This window comes from Atractosteus spatula, chromosome 3, assembly GCF_055471065.1.
Source record: "Atractosteus spatula isolate fAtrSpa1 chromosome 3, fAtrSpa1.hap1, whole genome shotgun sequence".
NCBI classification, from domain to species: domain Eukaryota; kingdom Metazoa; phylum Chordata; class Actinopteri; order Semionotiformes; family Lepisosteidae; genus Atractosteus; species Atractosteus spatula.
In genome coordinates, this window is record NC_142708.1 from 6,426,195 (window position 1) to 6,446,976 (window position 20,782).

At 49.6% G+C, this 20,782-nt stretch overlaps 1 protein-coding gene across 4 annotated transcripts in view; it reads left to right on the forward strand.

Moving 5' to 3' along the window:
* Positions 1-20,782, forward strand: part of rtkna (rhotekin a) — a 74,655-nt gene that overhangs the window by 12,498 nt on the left and 41,375 nt on the right. The window contains exon 1 of one of the 4 annotated variants that reach the window (XM_088911999.1): positions 4,604-5,373. The exons of the other annotated variants lie outside the window; for them this stretch is intronic. Within the exon in view, the coding sequence (XP_088768125.1) occupies positions 5,350-5,373 (24 nt within the window). The 5' untranslated portion in view covers positions 4,604-5,349. Of the gene's footprint in view, positions 1-4,603; positions 5,374-20,782 lie in introns of those variants that run through there. 4 annotated transcript variants of the gene reach the window in all.

Here is a 20,782-nt window from a genome sequence, read left to right on the forward strand (position 1 = left end):
GCTGGCTCTGCCCCGGTGGGTGTGTTGGAGGAGCCTGGATGGGCGTCTCAGTCTCTCCTGCTGGGGTTCACACGTTGCTAACGTAGAGCCAAGTCTTAAACCCACCCAGCTGGTTCTTACTGGGTTTAGCCCATTCAGCCAGCCATCCGTTTTCTAAGCGCTTTATCCAGTACAGGATCGCAGGGGCCCTGACAGGAGCACAGAAACCAGGGCAGTCCAGGAGCGAGTGATATGGACTTGCTCGTAAGGGAACAGGGCACGGCTCTGTGGAAAGGTGAAAGGACACTGATCTGACTAACAATGTCAATGTTTCAGTTTCGGGGGGTGTCTGTCTCAAGCCGTCTTGATGCTTTATAGGGGTGCAGTGCCTCAGTCCTCCTGAAGATGTGGCTGCCCTCACCCCCCACTCGCCCTGAGCTGCAGCTGGGAGGAATTCCGAGAGGCCGATCCCAGCCTCCTTCAGCACACCCAGATACTTCCAGGTTTCTTCCTCCAGGATAAATAGCCTCATCACCCCTCCCCTTGAGACACATTGGGGAAGTCAACCCATACTGTACCTCGTCTGACGGGGTGTTTCAGTTGCAGAAGAAACAATAGGAGTGAATGGGAATGCACGCCCGCTGAGCTTGGCAGCGCACACGCTGAGAGAGGAAGCACCGCGGGGGTCCGCCTCTGCAGTGGAGTCGGAGAGGGGCTAAGGGAGGGGGCTGACATGGTGACCCGACACGAAGTGTTTGGCTGCAGTTCACGCTGCTCCGAATCGGCCCAGGGCGTCTCAGATTCTGCTTGCCTGCAGCTTTCCCAGCCCCCTCCCCCTGGGCAGGCGGAAGGGTGGACTGGGCTGCTTCTGGGGGAATGATATGCAAAAGCTGGGATGAAGGAAGATTTCGCAGAACGTTACACTTTCTTTGTATAAAGACCTAGGAGAGCAGCGTCATCCACCTTAACCTGTATTAAACTCCTAATTGTCTGTTGCTTATATCTTATTTTAGAACAGAAGCCTGAGTTGAGATCTCAAAACCTGTATTTAGCCGCTTCACTGATCCTAGGGTACTGCTGTACGGTTTACATTTGTGTTGCTGTGCCATAGGCGGGACTGCAATAAGGCGATTGTTCTGTAATGCCAGTCTGCGTGCTAACAATAAAGCCACTCATTTCGTGTTGTTTGTGAGCCAAGCCTGCTGGGCTGGAGAACTGGAGGTGGAAGGGAGAGGAGTTCCAGGCAGTGTTTTCCATACCCCCCCCCCCCCCATTCTGCAGTGCCCCATCTGCCTCCTGGCTCCCTGCCCTCTGCCTCCTGGCTCAGGCTCGAGCAGATAAACGGTGTAAATGCAGTAATGGCCCCATGTGGAGAGTCATTATCGCCATCCAGCCTGGGGCAGCTTGGAGACGCCTTATTTTCACACCTTCCCTCTTTGTGCGATTGAGCAGGCAGTGCGCGCGCGCGCACGCACACACCTCCAAAAGGAATTCCTGTCCTTTCTGTGTCTGTACTGACTGACTTCCTTTCATTGTCCAAGATGGGGAAATTGGCCTTGCTGGCAGGTAGAAGTCATGATACAATACATTTCACCCATCGTGGACCCATGAATACATCAGTGGCATGCATGTATGAAGAGAAAGAAAAAATAAAATAAAAATATAAATTGAGTGAAATATACAATCGGTTGTCCACATTAAGCAGGTTAATAGCTGTAGGAATTTGAGATAATTTAGTTCTATTGACTTTGAATCTTGCCAGCCTAAATCGGCACCCGGATGGGAGGAGGTCAGATTCGCTGTCCGAGAGACGGTCACGGCAGTCAGTGATGATAGTGGCCTTCCTCAGCATTTGGAACTAGTAAATGTTTATTCCCTGCTGAAGAGAGACGAAGGAGTCTTCTTCAGGTGTGAGAAAGACAGGGGAGTCAATAGCGATTAAAGGTTCACACCTTCCCCCTTCTCTCAACGACAGACTTGTTTTCTTCTAGTCCTCTCTACTCGCATCTCTCTCGACTTTGCTCCGCCTGCCTGCCCCCTGCTACCGCCTCCTCTCCACTCCCGGCTTTTCTTCTCCTGTTATATAATCTCCCCTGTCTCTCTCACACCTGAAGAAGGCTCCACAGCTGAAACGTCGTTTCCTCTCTTCTCTTTTCAGCAGGGAATAAACCTGCACTTGTTCCTTTGCAGTCTACGCACGCTGACGCAGCTCCCTGCTTGAACTTCCTCAGTATTTGTTTGCGTTGATGTCTGACACCTGTAGGTGTTGTACACCAATAGTTTTGCTGGCTGCCTATTATATCCTGCTCAGTCTGTTTTTATTGCATGTTTTAAGGTGACTAAACCAGGCTACCACAGTGAGTGTTAGGACAGATTCAATGAAAGACTGATAGAACGAAGTCATTGTTGTACACACAAAGAGTAGAGTTTTCTCAGGAAGACAAATCGCTGTTGGTTTGTAATAAAAATAATAATTTTTAAAAAGGTTCCTTCCCAAACCTAGGACTATGTACATAGAGATAAAGAAAAAGACAAAGAAAAGATCAAATAAAATGTCAAAGAAAAAAAAGACAAAACCATACAGGATGGAATGTAGGGCAATCAGACATAGGCTCTAATAGAAAGGTGGGTTTTGACTTTAGATTTGAAGAGTCAAAGAATTTCTCTTGAGTCAGAGGAAGGACATTCGATAACAAAGCAGCAGTGACAGAGCTCTTCTTACATGCAGCTTCAGTGTTTTCCTCAGAGGTTAGCTTGGAAGCAAAAAAGCCAGCTTTTGTTGGTGTGTGGGCTAATTGTGCATTTCCTTGTTTTTTGTGCCTGTGTGGATGTGTGCCACCTACCAGCTGAGTGTGTTGCAGTAGGTTTTTAATTTTTTTCAACTACTAGATTTCTGAGCACCATGAGTGTGGTCTGGTGGGAAGTCTGTGCTGTATTGGGGTTCTGCGTGGTCAGGTGGGGAGTCTGTGCTGTATTGGGGTTCTGCTTGGTCTGGTGGGGAGTCTGTGCTGTATTGGGGCTCTGTGTGGTCTGGTGGGGAATCTGTGCTGTATGTATTGGGGTTCTACGTGGTCAGGTGGGGAGTCTGTGCTGTATTGGGGTTCTGCTTGGTCTGGTGGGGAGTCTGTGCTGTATTGGGGCTCTGTGTGGTCTGGTGGGGAGTCTGTGCTGTATGTATTGGGGTTCTGCGTAGTCTGTTGGGGAGTCTGTGCTGTATTGGGGGGCTGTGTGGCAGGTTGGGGGATCTCTCCTGTACAGGGGGGTCTTTACTTTCCTCACCTCTACATTTCCTTGCCTGTAATTTGCATTTTTCATCATTGTGCACTTAGATATTGCTTGTTTGTGTAACAATGTGTCTCAGTTGCACTTTGTGTCTGTATTATGTTCATGTGATTAGGAATGCATTGTAATATTTCATTGCACTGCATCTTAATTCATTGTGTCCGATGCCTTTATCTAATATGATGTACAGGGGTTACAGCTATTAAAATCCGTTGTTAAAAATGAACTGAACACAGAGGTCCAATCCTGCAACAAGACAACCAGCACAGCACAGCTCTGGAGTTCGTGCTCCTAGTGAAGGATATAAGGATAAGTGTTTTTGCATGCAAATCTAATGCCCCTGTGCATTTCTGAGGTGTGTGTGTGCTTGTAATCCTGTGAGATGTCTTTGTGTCTGCCTGTGTCTAACATCGCCAGTGCGGCGTGGTGGAAGTGGGTTTCCCCAGCTGTCCTGTTGCTAGTGCTGTGGGGTGTTGTGAAAAACACCCCCAGTCTCAGCCCAGGGGCAGAGAGGTCTAGCAGACACTCATAGCAGGGGTGCCCAGCCCTGGATCAGAGGCTGGGTGTGCTGACAACCGCAGGTGAAGTTCAGGGGACCCCGCTCCTTTAGTTAAAACCCGTTCTCCTCTTCCTGAGCGCTGGTTTGGTCTGAGGGGGCAGCGCCTCAGTCAGGGCTCGTGTGAGGTGGGTGTAAACTCCGCACGAAATAAATTATACTGTAATTTTAACTGTCTGGTTCATATGATAGAAATCGGACAGAAAAATTGTGTCCCAGTGGCAGATGTTTTACATTTTTGTTTTGGTGGTGTTCATTAATCAGCGCTTCAGAGCACAGGTGCTGCATAGCTGTATTTGTAACATGCTGCGAAGGATTAAGGGCTTTAATACTTGTGTAACGCATTGTCATTTTGGATCCCAATTCCTACGTTTTCAGAGCAAGGAGGGGAATCATTAAGGAAAACCGATATTAATATTAGCACTTCGGACTAGTTTACTCAAAGCAATCTCCCCTCTACCGCCAAGTCGTGTTGAAGTCGTTGTGGGAGGTCGCGCCCCTGTGCACGCAAGATTAATGCAATAAACGAGACAGTGTCGTAAACAGGGCAATAAAGTATCCGGACACCTTTCACGTTGCAGCGTCTTTACCACTCCTGCCTGTGCGCGCAGAAGAGCTCGCACTCTCCCCGTCTCCCCACTGTGTCATCCCAGCTCGGCGCTGCTATTGTTAGCTCGGCGCGGGGATGATGTAATCCCGGCTTCTCCTCTCCCAGGCAGTGGAAATTCAGCGAGAGAGAGGGAGGGAGCCGGGGGAGAAAGGCTGACAGGCGCTCATGTCTGCCGCTGGCTCGGTCCTTTTTCGCCGGAGTCTCTCCCCCCCCCCCGTCAGTTTTTCATTTCTTTTTCGCCCCCTCCCCTCTCCTCTCCGACCCCCTGTCAGACTCGACTCGCGATTCTTTCGGGATCTCGCCGGAGATGGAAAAGGAGCTTCTTTTAATAGAACTTCATGCGCCGCACGGAGGGCACGCTGTAGCCTTATGTGAGCGAAGTCGTTTCCACATGAGCCGGCGGGGCTGGAGAGCCACGTAACGGGATTGTAACAGACCCAGCGGCGCACCTCCTGCTCCTTTCCTACACCCCCGAAAAGAGCCTTTGAGACATCGGCGGAAAAACAACAACAACAACACACAACAACGACAAACAAAAACGAAACGGAACGCAACCCTGCCGCGCTGCCTCCCCGGCTGTTGTGGCGAACCGCGTTCAATCTAAGCTCTCCACACCGGTCACCAACCGACCCAGCCCCGGCGGCTGCACGGTGGACGTCCCGGGGAGATGAGCTCGGTCAGATGACCGGGGCGGGGAGCCCCCCTGCTCCTCGTGACGGGACCCGCGCGGCCCCCGGGCCAAGGACCCCCCCAGCTCTCCGCGAACCGCACCCCCCCTGTCTTGGGAACCCGTCCTGCGCTCTTTTCTAAAATTTGTTTGGTCGGGGAAGGGAGAGCCGGGTGAAGAGAGCGTTTTACATGGCCTTGCGGTGCCGGCCAGTCGTGTGATTTTTGACTTGGGGGGACCCGGACCTCTGCAGAGATGAACAGCTGCCACAACCACCGAGTGAGTGTGGGAGGATCTTGTTTGTGGTTTGGTGCTCTTCGAGGTTCTGGCTGAGTGCGCTGTGTGATTAGAATGTGTATTTATTTATTTTGTTGTTGTTGTTGTTGTTGTTCTGCTTGTGCTTCATGTGGACCGTCACTTCCAGTTGGTGCGGTTTCCGTGGCCGTGTCCAGAGCGGACAAAGTTTCGCCGGGGCGCCCGGGCAGGTGCTCCGTGAGCCCCAAGGGTCAGGGCTGCGAGACGCGTGAGCTGTGTGGGTGTGTGTGCGCGTAAGGGTGGCCTGCGCGGCTTTTCGCCACGGGAAGTGGAAATGGAAGTGAAAAGCCAAGTCCCATGAAAACGGTTTACAGCATGGAGCAATTTTACGGATTAGGAAGGGCAGCGGAGAAAGGCGGTCAGGGTGTGCGTTAAATTTAATATTGGATTTACGGCTGAGCAGTGTGTATGTGAAACCCAACTGCAGTGGGAACAAATCTTTTCATTCTGATTAGAATAAATCAGCTTGTATTTTACAGTGACTTTACATGCGGTTTTAGATCCTCTTGAGTTTTTAAACTAAGACCAGAGTTCCTCCAGTCAAGGACAGAGGCACTGTTAGCCAGTTTCTTCACCTGTGGGACGAGCCTGTTATCCTCAGCGTATGTAAAAGTCTTCTTACCCCGTGAAGGGCAGTAAGAATGGTGAATGTCCATGGCGTTCAGACACCCTTATTTATCTGCTTAAATCCAAAGTGATGCTGAGCGTCTCATGCCGTAGACCTGCGTGGTGTTTGAAAGGATTATTCATTTCCACGTCTTCTCACGGGAAGCAAAATACTTCATTCCCTGCAATGTAATACCCCAGGCAGGGGTGACCAAGAGTGGACGTGCTGCGGTAGTTTGTAGCCTGTGGCAAAGGAGGTGGACTTGGACTTTGGGTGGCCTGGCAGTGCCAAGGTTATGGGGCAGCAGACTGGAGTGTAACTGAGACTGTGGTAGATGCTCCTCTTTTGCTTTCAGTCTGTGTTTGAATTTGAATGCAATATCCAACCCTCCAGTGTTGTTCATGCATTGTGCGGCTGTTCTGTCTCTTAAACACCTGCTTCTGTGACACTGATTCAAAACCGCAATACCTTGGGCAGTGTCTGTGAGTGTTCCTGAAGGATCCAAGCGACATAGTTGTCTGGATAAGTCAATTACAGCTTAAACGCCTGTCGCAGGCCAGGGCTACTTGTTAAAACGGTCTTGCGTTGCAGGATCCATGAGAATGCAGTCTGCCGCAGGGCTGTCCGGCCCTGGTATTGAAGGGTCGTGCATCTGCAGGTTTTCATTGCAAATTAGCGCGTTATTGGCTTAACTGGACCCAATTTAACAGCTTCTCCCAGCTCTTCAGAACTTAAGTGGGGCTTTTAAAGATCCCTAAATAACCTGCACATACACAAGCCCTTCCAGGAACAGGATTTAACATCTCTGGCTGATAGTCATGCAGTAATCATTTATCATAAGACTAGCAAGCATTGTTCATAAGGTGTGTGTGGCATTTTGTTCTTTGGTGCTGTTACACTGTGTGCTTTATTGTAATCGCTGATCATTTTGCAAGGCAGTGATTCACAGTACTGCAGTTTTCCGTATGGCAGAGGACTGTCTGAAAGGGTTTCCTGTGGGATTCTCCACACCGTGAAGTGTGACTGGTTGTAGCCACTGCAGTCAACTCCTTTCGCAGTAAACAGCGTCTCTTAAAATAATCTTGAGCGCTTGCGAGCAACAGTTTCAAGTGTCACGATCGGCAGCTTCAGCAGCTGTGAAGGAAGCGCTTGACTCTGTGAATAAACCTCATGTCCCCTAACAGCATGCGAGTGAAATGTCACAAAGGAGGAAGCAGATGTATAATAGATTTCTAGAGAGCATGATTTACGGCTGTAGCTTGTGCGCCGAGGAGTCAGTTCTGTTGCTTTCCCATGCATTGGCGTGTTTAAAAGACTTGTTCCACACCCCCGCCCATCTGTACATGTCCATATCTCAGCTTGGCGCAGCCTCAGAGGGGCGAGGGACTGGTCACTCTCTGTACCCCTAATTTATCATAGGACACGGACCGCTCCAGTCACTCATGAAAACACCCTCCCTCATATCATGTGGCGTTGTCTATCATGAACAGTCCTTTCCAAGCAAGTAAAACATAACCATGTGCCACATTTTAAAGGAGGACAGGGTAAATAACGTTCAGATGAAAGTGTGCAGACGAGAGGAGGCAGTTTGGCCCATGTTGATCGTTTGGTTGCTATTAGCTTATTGACCTGAACTGTTGCCCTAGTTTTTTTCAACAAACGGCTGGTCATGAGAAGGCAGCTTGCTGCTGCCACCCGCCACCCTTTTTGTAAAGATGTGTGTGTGTCTTGAGTAAAAATAGGCTGAAAGTCTTCTCTGCTTCAGACCAAGATTTTATGGGTGGGCACACAGGCACACAGAGAAGAGAGCTCAGAAATGACTCACAGACGGACCTACACTAAACATGAGGCTGTTAAAACACTTACCAGAGCATTGAAACACAGCAGAGTGAAAAGGCACTGGAGGATCAGAGCAGCTGTGCTCACAGCAGGAGACCTGACCAGGTGTGAGCGCTCCGTGAGGAACAGGGCTCCGTCACGAGATGAGTCTGAGCTCTGAGGCCAGTCACAGCCAGCTGCACGTCTCTGGAAGTCTGTCATGCAGTGATTACTGCCTTGTGCAATTAAACTGAATTTTCCCTTTTGTGGGGAGAATGGTGTCAGTTAAGGCGCTTTTTGCTCTTGCACACGAGAAACAGCTGTGAGGTTTTGTGCAGGAAGAAGCACATGCCCTCGTGCCTGTCAGTAGAGGAGAGATTTCTTCCCTCAGACGTCCGTGTCCAGGTGCAGTTTGTTGGCATTCTTTGCTACAGAACTGTGTTTAATTTAAATAATCATTTTCATTTGCTTGAAAAGGAAGGCTGCGTTTCGGCTGTGGAGCCTTCTTCAGGAGTGAGGGAGACAGGGGAAAGGAGCAAAAAAATAAGGCAAAGGAGCACAGCAGGCAGTGTAGGTAAGAAGGGGGACCAGGGGCAAACAGGATACCCGCCAATTAAAACCAAGCCCCAGTCTGGCATTGCTTTTCTGCTTGCTGTCATTGAAAGGTCATCAAACTCCATGCTGCCTTGTTTCTCGTCAGTGCAGAGACCAGGCTGCGGCTGTCTGTGCAGTCCCAGTAACCGCCGGCTTACTGCCAGCTCTGCAGCCAGAATCGACTGGAGTCCCACGGGCTTCCTGCTGGAGCTGCCTGTTCTTCCAGTAGTGTGAGAGTCAGCATGCGCCAGGGGCAGGCCTGCCAGAGCCAGATAAGACCTCACACTCTCTCTCTCTGCAGAGCCGCTCCTCCCTGCACAGCAGTGCATCCAGAGATCCCAGCCTTCATCTGTGTCACCCTGTCTCCCTTCCCCCGGCGCCCCAGTTCAGTTCAAGGAGCATCACTGGCATGACCGATGAGTTGATGCGTCTTCTGTCTCCTTCCCTCTCTTGACTGAAGTCCCCCCGCCTCCTGTGAGCGGCTGACGGAGGATGCTGGCGGTTAACCTGTGCTCCGTGCGTGCTGTCTGGGCCCGACGCAGAGAGAGCAGCCGCAGGCAAACCGCGATGCTCTGAGGGCAGGGTCTCGGCGCGGGCCAGCCCCTTGCCTGCGCATCTCCCCCCTCCTCAGAGAGAGCTGGCTCCTCCACGGGTTATTACCCAGCCTCCTCGGCTGGAACGGGGGAGCGCGCGGTCACTGCTACAGTGCCGATCACTTCTGAAAGAAATGCAAATGTCGGCAGCATACTGGAGCAATAGAATGTGAAAATTTCACCCCCCCCCACCTCTCCCATCTTGTTCAAAATTGCTTTGCGCCGAGACTTTGAGATGCCAGCTGAGAGAGGGGAAAGATGGGGGAAAATGGGAGCTGCCAGCAGTGCCCATCCTGTACCGCTTTGCTTTAATACTCAAATACTTGTATACAACCATGAGTTGTGTACAGGAAGAGATGAGTAATTCATGCGTCTCCCTAGCGTGAATCTTTAATTACAGAAGTTTTCTCAAAAAGAGGAAGACCGGTTAGCAGAGGTCCAAGTGCTTACAGCAGCCACGAAAATGACTGTAAGATCCACTAGGCACGAAATAAACATCCCAATCTGTTTAAATGTGACACCGAACAATGCCTTATTGAGCAATAGGAATGAAAGACCTTGCGTCGTTTAAAACTCAAACAACCCGAGGCAGCTCTGATGTAAATGAAAGGCCCTGGATGCTCTCTGATGAGATAGAGGTAGAGGAGATTATTGAGATATGTGCATCTACATTGGAATTCTTATTCGCACAGATCTCTCAGGCCATGCACAGTACAGCAGACAACACCTTGCAGTGTAGACAGTACATAACAGAATGATGCAATGATAATAATAATAAATAGTAACACCCAGAACAATAAATACTTTGTAGAGAGCTGTAAATATGTCATAGTGAAAAAAAGGAGCTGAAGTCGGAAGTGCACAGTGCAGAGGTGCATTGAGTTCTGAGGCAGTGCTGGTGAGGTTCCCCTTTGATGGGGAGCAATAAGGCCGTGATGGTGAAGCAAGGTGTGGGAGCTAACAGCTGGAGATTCATTCAGACTGACGCAAGAGGCTTGCAGTTTAGGCACGGGGGTGCCTTTGTCATCCGTGTCTCAGAAAGGTCTGCTTTGGCTCTGAGTGTATTGTGCCTGCTTTGCTCCCTTATTTAGACAGCAGTTCATTTGCATTTGTTTAATTAGCCCTCTGACTGACTGGTGCAGTAAGACCCTCTTAGCATACAGCCCCTTGGGGTGCTGTAGGGAGATGCATTGTGGTCCAGAAGTCCAGAATAAATCTCCTGCAGATGTGGCCACCTTCCACCGTACAGCAGCGCTGCTGCTACACTGGGCTCTTCAGTCTTGGTCTGGCGGTCCAAGACGGCACACAGCATGCGGGCCAATAGAGGCGAAGGGTGAGGATCTGGGGTTTGGACATGGCTCTGGGGAGAAAGGAGCATCAGAAGATCTAATGTGTTACTGCGCAGAGACCCGCTGCAGCCCAGTGGTTCTGTGTTACTGCCGTTTGCTGTGTTCTGTAAGTTTCAAAGAGGAAAGGTGCTCCCCTGCCCTACACACACTGCCTGCAGTGTCGGGTCTTTTTCTCATCCAGGACTAAGGGAGTCACAGTTTTCTGACCCGTGTGAAGGAACATCACATACCGAGGCTGTGTGGCTGCAGGAGTTCTGCAGTCTTGGGGGCTGTGCTTTGTGCCTTTTGGAATAAAGCTGTCAGTGCACTTATGACTTCCCCAGGTCTGTGTATGGCTGCGTCCTGACTCTCAGCTCTCGTTTCTCAGCAGCGTGAGGCCCTGCGCAATGAGGCTGGTCCTTGCCTCTCTGCCTGCAGCAGCCCTGCCAGTTAGCAGCCAGGCTAATGAGCGCTGCTCTGCAGCACTGCAGCCCTCTGTCTCTCTGCAAGGCTTTGCGTGGCGCTCACATGGTGAGTGCTGGAGTGAGTGGCTCCCAGATTCCTGTGCATCTGTGCACACTTCGAGCCCTGACCGATACCGCACTTGTCTGTGGGCGGTTTAGCGGCGGTTCTGATGTGGCTGAAATGAAACCTCTTTTCAACATCCTCTCTGCATTGCTCCAGGGCAGGCACGAACTGAACTCGTCACCTGCTTCCCCTGGATGTAAAATACCCTGTTTTATTCCAGCGCTCTGTATGTTTCCAAGCTTGTGCTTTTCACCCCCAGAGGATTTCAAACCTCTCTAAATCTAGAAGATTTTTTTTTTTTACAGTTGTCAAAGCTGAACTATGTGATCCAGATATATTTGTGTAGGAGGATGGTTAATCATACAGTTGAGAAGCCCTTTGCATGACTTACAAATCAGATATTTTGATCCCTCCTCCCCCCCTGTGTGGCTGAACATATCACACCACACACAGCTGCACCAGAGGTCACAGGTTCTGTCCTGCAAACGAAGAGCTAAAGAATCGTCCTAACTGCCAGTCTGAGAGCTACTGCTTTAACCTGGCGAGTGGAGCTATTGAGCGCCACTGTTCAACTGGCCTGTCATGCCAAGTGCAGTTATCTTCACTGGAGCTGATGCTCAGCAGACCTTATTAGGTAGAGCAGGTTAGCTTGTGGTTCATATGCTATAAAACCATGCTGGTATACAATAAGACTACAGTACTCAGCATCCATCCACAGCACATCTCTCACAAACTCGTTTATTTCCAGTCGTGAAGCTTGAATAACTTGGTTCTGTTTTTTGGACTCTGGGTACGCATGCCATTATGTGCACTGCAGTGCTGCCTTTGGCGTGATCCACCGAAACCCAGCCAGGTCTCCTTTCCTCTGCCACGAGTTTTAATAATAATAGTAATTAGCTACAAAGGAACAAGTACAGCTTAATTCTGCTCTGAAAACTGGAATCGGATTTCAACAACATTTCGGCTGTGGAGCCCTCTTCAGGTGTGTGAAGAAGGCTCAGCCCTTGTAGAAGGCTTAGCAGCTGAAAACTTGTATCTTCTCTTTATTTTTCACTGTGGAGTCAAGCTTGGCTCATTCCTGTGCAGTCGATGCATGCTGTAGCAGATCCCCACTCGAGCGTTGTAGTTATTACCTGCTATTGCTACTGGTGTATGAGAAACTATTCAGTGTTGCCCAGCTGGCTGTTTAGATGAAGTTTTCATGCTTGGTGCATCGGTCTGGTCCTTCCCCGGCGTCTGCTCATGTAGAAGGGAGATACGTGATAGATAAGAAACATAGGAAAGCAGATGGATTGCAGTTGCAATAGGAAGATGGTTGCAGTTAAAAACACAGTACGGGGTCTGTTTCAAAGGGGGATTTCTAGGAGGTGTTTGGTGTGGGGTGAGTGTTGACGCTCTGCTCGGTCGGATGGCTCCTGTGTCCCACGCACAGCCGGCGGGCTCCGAGGACGGGTGACGTCACCAGGCTGCCGGGGTATACGAGGAAACGTCAGGGAGCAGGAGGGCTTAGCGACTTTTTAGTCCTATTGATCTGATTAGCACAGACTTCTTTATCCTGGTTCAAACGTGGATAAACCCCCAAGGATTACAGAGGACAGAGCGGAACAGCCCCCAGTCGCTGGTCCTGAGCCGTGTGGATTGGGGGGGGGGGTCAGCTCCGTGGAGCGCAGGGTGCAGTGAGGTGTGCCAGCGCCGACGCGGCACAGCGGGCTGGGCCTGCCCGGGCCGGGCCAGAGCCAGTCCTGCCTCTGAGAGGGCTGAAGGGATGTCCTAGTGAGACCCCCAGTGTAGGTAACAATCTGTATTAACTTTACAAACACTAATAATTCATGTTTCATCTCCAGTTGGTGATCCGGAAAGAGACTCTGTGATGTGGTCAGTGCGCTTGAGCTCGAATCTAGTTTTGCCCTTTTATACCAGGGGTGTCCAGTCCTGGCCAGTGGAGGGACACTGTCTCTGCAGGTTTTCAAAGTAGCAGCACCTGAAGAGCTAAACTGGTCCAGTACCCAGCTACCCTCCTGGGCTGGGATCTGACTTCCTGCGTAAGGTGCCCTTTTATGACGAGAATCATCTCTGATCACTGTACGGAATAAAGTCAGGTGAAAAACAACAACGAACTAACCTACCAGTGAAAGGCTAAAAGTATAACCAGAACAGCAATCCCACAGAGTTACATTATATTAAAAATAAATGAATAAAATAAGGTGAGTGCAGTTTATATAAGGGCTCGTAGTCCTAGAATAAGCACTCAATGTAATGCATTTTAAATGTCAAGTATTGTCATGTAAACATGAGAAAGGTTACAGATGAAGTATGTTGCTGGATTATTCTGGCTCGTTTGGTTGCTATGGGCTCTTTGATCTAAGGATCTCATCTGTTTGTTTCTTGAGATCCGTTTCTTACGTATGTTGTCTGTGTTTCTGTTACCAGTTTGTATCTTTCTGCCTTGCAAACGATTTCAGCCCCTAGAAATAAGGGAAAATGTTGCTGAATTACAATGAATCCATTTTTTTTTTATTTGCCTGGAGCAAAGATTTGCCTGCCTCACGATTTGGAGAGGATAAGTTTTAATTTGGCTTCCTGGTAGCGTATAAGGGGACAGGGAGGGTGGGGGCAGAGTGTCAGCCTGGTCCGCTCAGCGGGGCTTCCTCTGCCCTGGGGGCGAGGATGTCTGGATACAGAGATAATGCGCACCAACAAATAAGCCCAGAAAATATTTGTAAACTCTAATTTGAACGAGCAGTTTGCCTCATACCATTTCACATCCTGAATGCTGCCGTTTCTTCTGCTGTAAATTCCCACTGGAACAGTTTTCTTCAGGGGGATGGAAATGAAGAAACACTTTGAATTTCTGTCTGTTGGGCTCGGTGGAAAAAGATAGCGATGCACAGCGGCCCTCCTGCTTGTGACCGGCCTTTGGAGTCTTCTTTTTCCTGTAAAAAACAGCGTCGGCCTGGCAGGGCTGCGGCGAGCTCGTCCTGGATTTCGTAAGGCGATGGAAGTGGCCGTGGAGGAGCTGGGGTGCTCTCTGTCTGTGCCATGGCATTCCTGCAGCGGGGCAGATGCCATCTGCACCGGGGAGACGTGGAGAGTTACAGAGAATCCCAACAGCTCAACACTAGTCCTTTAAGAAATGCCAGCATGTTTGGGCAATGGAAGCTCTCTGTCTAATTTATAGCTCCCGGAATGGGGTGGGTTCAGCTCGCTGATCCCCTTGTGCGCCTTATTTCGAGGTAGTGGATGCAGTGTAATGCCGGCTTGTCTTTGCCGAGGGTCTGACCGAGTCACTGCACACGGGAAAGGGGTGTCAGCTCCGCAGCCGGAGTTGCAAACATGGTTCCGTTCCTGTTCCCCAGTCCCGCCTTCCAGCTGCAGCACAGCTGGCCCGGAACAGCTTGGGGGGGCTCCAGGACCTAGAAGAGTTCATTGCAGGAACTTGGGAGCTCAGTCACCCACGCAGAGGTACCGCAGAATGCACCTGCATGCTCACACGCCGCACACAGAGACAGCAGCAAACGTGCAGTCGGGCCCTCACGTACGAAGACGCAAATTCAACATGCAAGAAACGTCCTCCGGCACGATCGCGCCTCGAGAGGTCCTGCAGATCAGACCTGGGTCTTCAGCCGCCGCCTGCCCGTGTGGCGCAGCTGCAGGAGGGAGCTGTGTTTAGAAGGGGAGATGAAAGGGTCTTTTATCCGAGTTCAGCTGGGTCGGCTCTGTGTGGGAGTGCCATGTGTTCCCTGTTAATGACTGGCTGCGCTGTGCCGTCTCTCAGGCCCGGTGGCTCCGGAACCGCAGCGCGGAGCGAGGGCCGCTGACAGCTGCAGGAATGGCCTTCGCTCCCTTGCCTGCGTTCCCTGGCGAAGGAAGAGACTGAAAGGATGAAAGTGACGTGCGCATTTTTGTGGGCGGCTAATTTTAAGCCTGTGAAAAACGGCCCATCCAGGGAAATCCAGTGTGCGGTGTGGTGTGTTTGGGAATTGTGTGTGTGTGTGGGAGGAGGGGGAACATTCCGGACAGAAAGCCCTGGGAATGTGGTCAGTTTGTGTGCAGGAATCTGATCACAAAGCCTTGTTGTGATTTTAATTCATTGTGTAGTTTGCAGGCATGTTTCTGTCTAGAGCTGTGATTTGCTATCTCTCTGTTAATTGAACTCCACTTTTACTTCTCTGCATTTCTCTCTCTGCTTCTGTTCCGTCCTCCTCTTTCTCCCCCCGTGTCTTGCTGGCACACAGCTGCCTTGCCTGTCACCAGGGCACGTTCAGCTGACAGGAAACCCAGGCTGGGAGCGCAGGAAGTGACCTCACAATGGCTGTCTTTATTGTGGAGCAGAGCCTGGGCTCGAAGTCGGCAGCGCTGGATTTCCTCTTGGCACCACGGGCCCATTCCACATGTGCGCACAGACACAGACACAGGCGCACACACGCTCTGATATTTCCACACTCATGAAAGTGTGTTTTAGTGATGGCAGCTGTGGTGCGAGTGAATCTTCCCTGTGAACACAGTCAAGTCAGGCAGTGAATGTACAGTTTCCAAAACGCTTCTAAACAGTGCAGTAAACTTGTGAACTTCATCTCTTGGCTCCTTCTGCAGAGACCCACTTAAGGGTTGCAGTCTTAATTAAAATACCAGTGGAAAAATCAGCATATTTTGCTTGGTTGAGTATCAGTGTATATGCAGTGCTTTCTCATTCTCCTTAGTTCTGCATTGCCAACGGTTTTCGCTGTGACCTTTCCAAGCCTGAGCTGTCAACTGACGGTTGAAAATGGCACACAAGTGAAGTCAGAGGTCGTATTCGCGAGACAGTAGCCCAGGCCTTGCTAGCAGAGCACACCTGGGATCTGGGGAATCTAACAATCTTAGAAATTCACAGATGGCACTTGCAGACCACCAGACAGGACCCCTTTGCTTGGAGGAAATGATTGTGGCTCCTGGGGAGCATCAGTGAGAATTTATCTGGCTCGCATTTCAGCTCTGCAGTTTCTGTTCCTGTCTGTACTACAGCGTGAGAATGCAATGGCAAGATAAATAACAGTAATGCAGTTCCATATGTGGTTTTGAACAAGCACAGAAAATGGTGTATGTTTATATACTGTAGTTTTGCAGACAAGCAGCAAGTCTACACAGTCCTTTGCAGAAGTGTATAGCATTCACCAGATGTCTACATTTTGTTGCTGTCTGAGCTGGCAGTTATGTTGTTTTCCGGATTTTATATTTAGGATCAACACGATCTGTCTGAAACGGATTCAGCTGAAAAATACTGATAGTATATAAGTTGGATGTATAAGGAATATTTAGAAGATTCTCAGTTGCATAACTATTTATTTATTTGTGACAATATTAAATCAGTTCAGCTATAAAATAATAGTTTGAATGAGTGTAATCTTCACTGTGTGTAAGCAAGGTGGTTTAACTTGACTTAATGGTAAATGCATTTATCTCTTAGGTTCCTTCAAAATATGGAATTTCGAGCCACAACTCATAGTGATCAGTAAACAAACTAAGTAGTTTTAAGAACCTCTGGGAAAAAGTGGTAGAGGCACAGATCAGGAGAAGGTTACTTATTCCTTAGAGGGCCAGAAGTCCATTATAAAGAGGTGGAATGTGTATTCTACCAGATTCCAGATTCTGAGTGACCCAGCAAGCAGGAAAGCTTGCTTGAGTCTCCCAAGAATCTTAAAACTGGATTGAAAAATCACACTTCAGCAGGGTAGTGACCAAAGCAACACGGAAGAGCACTGAAGACCAAAGACACGAAGAGAGTGGTTGTCTTTAAATGGCCCAGTTAAAGACTTGACTTGAACCCAGCAGATGTGTCATGGCAGGGGAATTGGGAAGTGCAGTCCTTCACCTATTCCAACAAACGTGTCGGAACTGGAGCCAAGCTGGTAGAGACAGAGCCAGACATACAGCAGTCGCTGCTGGCAAAAGTGCTTCCATTAAGCACGGACTTAGAGGGCTGAATATTTATGCAGTCGGTAAATTTCACATTCAGCCTCTTTTGGATATAACAGTAGTCTGTTTAATTACACATTTCGATTTGAAAATGGTATAAATTCCCTGTACTTCTCAAAATTAGTGACAGGGGAGGAATACTCCTCCAGGCACTGTGTATGTATGTAGAAATCTCTTGCGTGAAGTGAGCAATTTTCCAAACGGTTGATGTGTTCGCTTGTGTTCAAAGGGCATCTCGCAGGCCTGTGTTTCGCAGGGCCTGGCCGAGCTCTCCCGGCGCTTGCCCCACCCGCCCCTCTCCCAGCTTCCTTCCAGCCGCCGAGAAGACGACGTTACACACCAGCTCCCTCGGTTAGCCCCATCTGGGCTCATTTACAAACCTCACGCTTCATTACCTGCGAACAGCCGCTCAGTGTGTGTGTGTGTGCAAACCCACCCCCTGCTCAGTTCTCACACTGTGCGTCTGTGTCCTGGCACCACACCGAGTGCGAGGCAGCCCACATGGCAGGGGGTGTGTGTGCATCGGAGCGCAGCCGCTGGCACGCGTGCCGGACTGGCCACCAGCGGTGTCGGTGTGCAGTAATAGCGCAGCCGGGGCGCCTTGTGCTCACCGAGCCAGGAAGCACTGCGGAAGGGAGGTGGCAAAGCATCGGCCTAAAGACATCGAATCGGTTGTGCTTGAAGAGATTGTACTCTTTTTTTGGGGGGGAAAAGAACACAAAAAGGGATGTGAAGCACATGCTGTAGATCTGAGAGAGAGAGAGAGAGCCTGTAGATCTGAGAGAGAGAGAGAGAGCCTGTAGATCTGAGAGAGAGAGAGAGAGCCTGTAGATCTGAGAGAGAGAGAGAGCTCTGTTGTATGTCTCTATGTCTCTGTTGTAAATGCCTGTAGATTTTATTTTACTCTTATTTTTTGTTTTGTTACATGTTAATTTTATTATTTTTATTTGCTTTGGCAACACTGATTGTACCCATCGGTCATGCTAATTAAGCACCTTGAATTGAAAAAATTGAAAATTGAATTGAGAGCCTGTAGATCTGAGAGAGAGAGTGATTGAGAGAGAGAGCCTGTAGATCTGAGATCTGTCTGTAGATCTGAGAGAGAGAGGGCCTGTAGATCCGAGATCTGTCTGTAGATCTGAGAGAGAGAGAGGGCCTGTAGATCTGAGATCTGTCTGTAGATCTGAGAGAGAGAGGGCCTGTAGATCCGAGATCTGTCTGTAGATCTGAGAGAGAGAGAGGGCCTGTAGATCTGAGATCTGTCTGTAGATCTGAGAGAGAGAGAGGGCCTGTAGATCCGAGATCTGTCTGTAGATCTGAGAGAGAGAGAGGGCCTGTAGATCTGAGATCTGAGATCTGTCTGTAGATCGGTTGGCTGATGACGCATCATTCGATCTGTCAGTCACAGTGACAGAGTTGGGGAGCAGGTCTCCAGGAGAACAGGTGGGTTCTGAGTCTGTAGGATTATTTGGCTCCTGGGAACAGTGAATGTCTGGAGCTGCTCTAATTATCCATTAAGCTGTCCACCTGAGTGCAAGTCAATTACTGCTGCTCCTGTGGGGACAGGGGCTGTAACAGAGTATTTTTAACTGGGCTAACCTATTTTTAAAGTGCTTTATTCAATTATCTAATTCCTGGCTCGCAGTCTTGTCTGGCCAGCTGTGTAATGATATTGCTACACCTATAGTCTTCTTATAGTGTGTAGTAGGTTGGTTTTATGTACAGTATTCATGAAATCATTTGGCAAATGGTGGTGCGACCAACGTGTGGCACATACTTTCACCTTTTAGAAAAAAAAACCTTTTGCGATCAAATTTGCACCAATATTTCACATTTCTATGTTGCCACTCTGGGCTTGACAAAGCGTACTGTATACTCAACCTGGCTGAAAAAGATTTAATAAATATGACCTTTAAGTCACATTGAGAACAGTCATTCTCAATAGAATTGGCTGCTTGCAATGACCTGTGGTTCTTATTACACGCACTCACGCACACAGTGGAGCAGAGAGCTCTTAAAAAGGAAGACGGTAGTGAGACCCGAGCCCCCTGGAAGGGAGGAAGCACCCTGCATCTTCCCCTTGAGCGTCCACGTCAGGCCCTGCCACGTCAGGGCCGTCAGGACAGACACGGGCGAGTTCCGTGTCTGCCGCGATTCGTACTTGGCAGTATCCAGCCGGTGTGTTTTCCCTGCTCCGAAGGTGCCGACTGGAGTATGGCGGGGCTCTGTAATGGGAGTCCAGGGTGGAGGCTAATGAGCTGGAACGCGCGGCAGTGAGGTGGGGGCACGTTGCCATGGTGACGGGAGGTGCCCACGGCGCAGTGCTGGAAAGGCCTCTGCAAACCCAGGGAGGAGTGGGAGAACTTGGACTTCTCCGCCCTCGCTGTGAGGCTCCTGGAGAGCCACGGCGAGCACAGCGCGTTTCAAAGTCTGCAACCTGTACGTACGGTGTGTACAGGCCTTGAGGTGGTGTAACGCTTCTTGATGGGCTTGCCTGAGAACCATTTACATGGTAGCACGTCTTATAGGTAACATTTCCTTCTTTTCTTTTTGCTGATAACGTATGTGCAGAAAGTGCACTCTGTGCCCAGCGGTTTCCTTGGCTGGGTGGGTATTATGTATTACAGGGATGCGGGGCAAGGGCGCAGCTGTGATCCGGGGGGTGAAGTCACGCAGTCCTGGTCGTGGAGGCTGTAGTCAGGCCCATCCTGTGCGATCGTAGCCAGTGGTGAGGGCCATGCCAAGAGACAGACCTTGACGTTTATACAGGCTGATGCTCTGTTGTCAGGCCGAATGCTGTTTAGACACTCATACAGAATCTGAGCAACAGTGTGCTGGGTGTGATTGTCCTGCACTTTCATATCCAGGACAGAATCCCGGAAAACTGGGGAAATGTAATCTTGTGGTAATTCAGTTTGGAATTAGAATTAGTGCAGCAAATTTTCAACAGCCGAGGAAGTGTGAAAAGTCGTTTATTCTTTGTTCCTTCATGACATCATGCACTCCAGCATGTGATGTGGTGTGTAGGCAGAGGAAATCATTTCCTGAACCGGTAAAAGCTGAAGAGGGAAGGGTTGGTATTTTGCTTCTTTTAAAAAAAACCTGTGGGATTGCAGCCCTCAGGATTGGGCACTCAGCTCTGTCTTCTGTAAAACCAGTTGAGGGCATTTTCTCATTTTCTCCTGTGCAGCGCTGAGGTCTCCTAGCAGGTAACTAATTAACGACCTACATTTCAGCAGCTCTTTCCCCTGTGACAAGACTCCTGCTGCTGTGTCATTTCATTAAGGAGCCCTATTGGGGTCCATGCACTGGCGCTGGCTGGGCCTCTGACCGCTGACCGCTGACCACTGACCGCTGACCGCTGACCTTTGGCAGTCAGTGACCAATAGGACTGACTGCTGTGCTGTAAGTGGTCTGGAGTCCTTCGCAGAGGAGAGAGAGGGTCCATAAATGAGCCCCTGTCAGGATGTGCAGTAAAAGAGGGGAGGAGATCTGATCGCTGGTCTTGGGTCTAGAGGCAAGTAAATCTTTGCAATAGTGAATGCTCTTTGGCTTTGCCCACATCTTGGTGCAGTTGGAAATCTCCAGGATGAACTCAAACCACACATTGGTTTGGACATATTGGCTATTGTTAGTGGCATGCTATTGATTGCATTGAAGATGCCAATTTCCAGAGGTCACCCAGCTGCTTGCAGAGTCTGTGCCAGTGCTGAGAGAGAGATGGCCCAGTGCAATTTCATGACTGATGTTATATTTCCAGCAAGTCAGTAGTTCCTTTACTTCCAGTAATGTCTGATGTGGCTGTGTATTTGTCTTAAAACATCTGTGTTCTGTCCATTAGTGCACTCACAGCGGTACACTGATCGCCCTCACAGCCTTCATAGTCTGTTTGGCTTGTAGTCAAATCATTATAACTATGAGGACTGTTCAGCTGTGACAGAAGCTGAAGT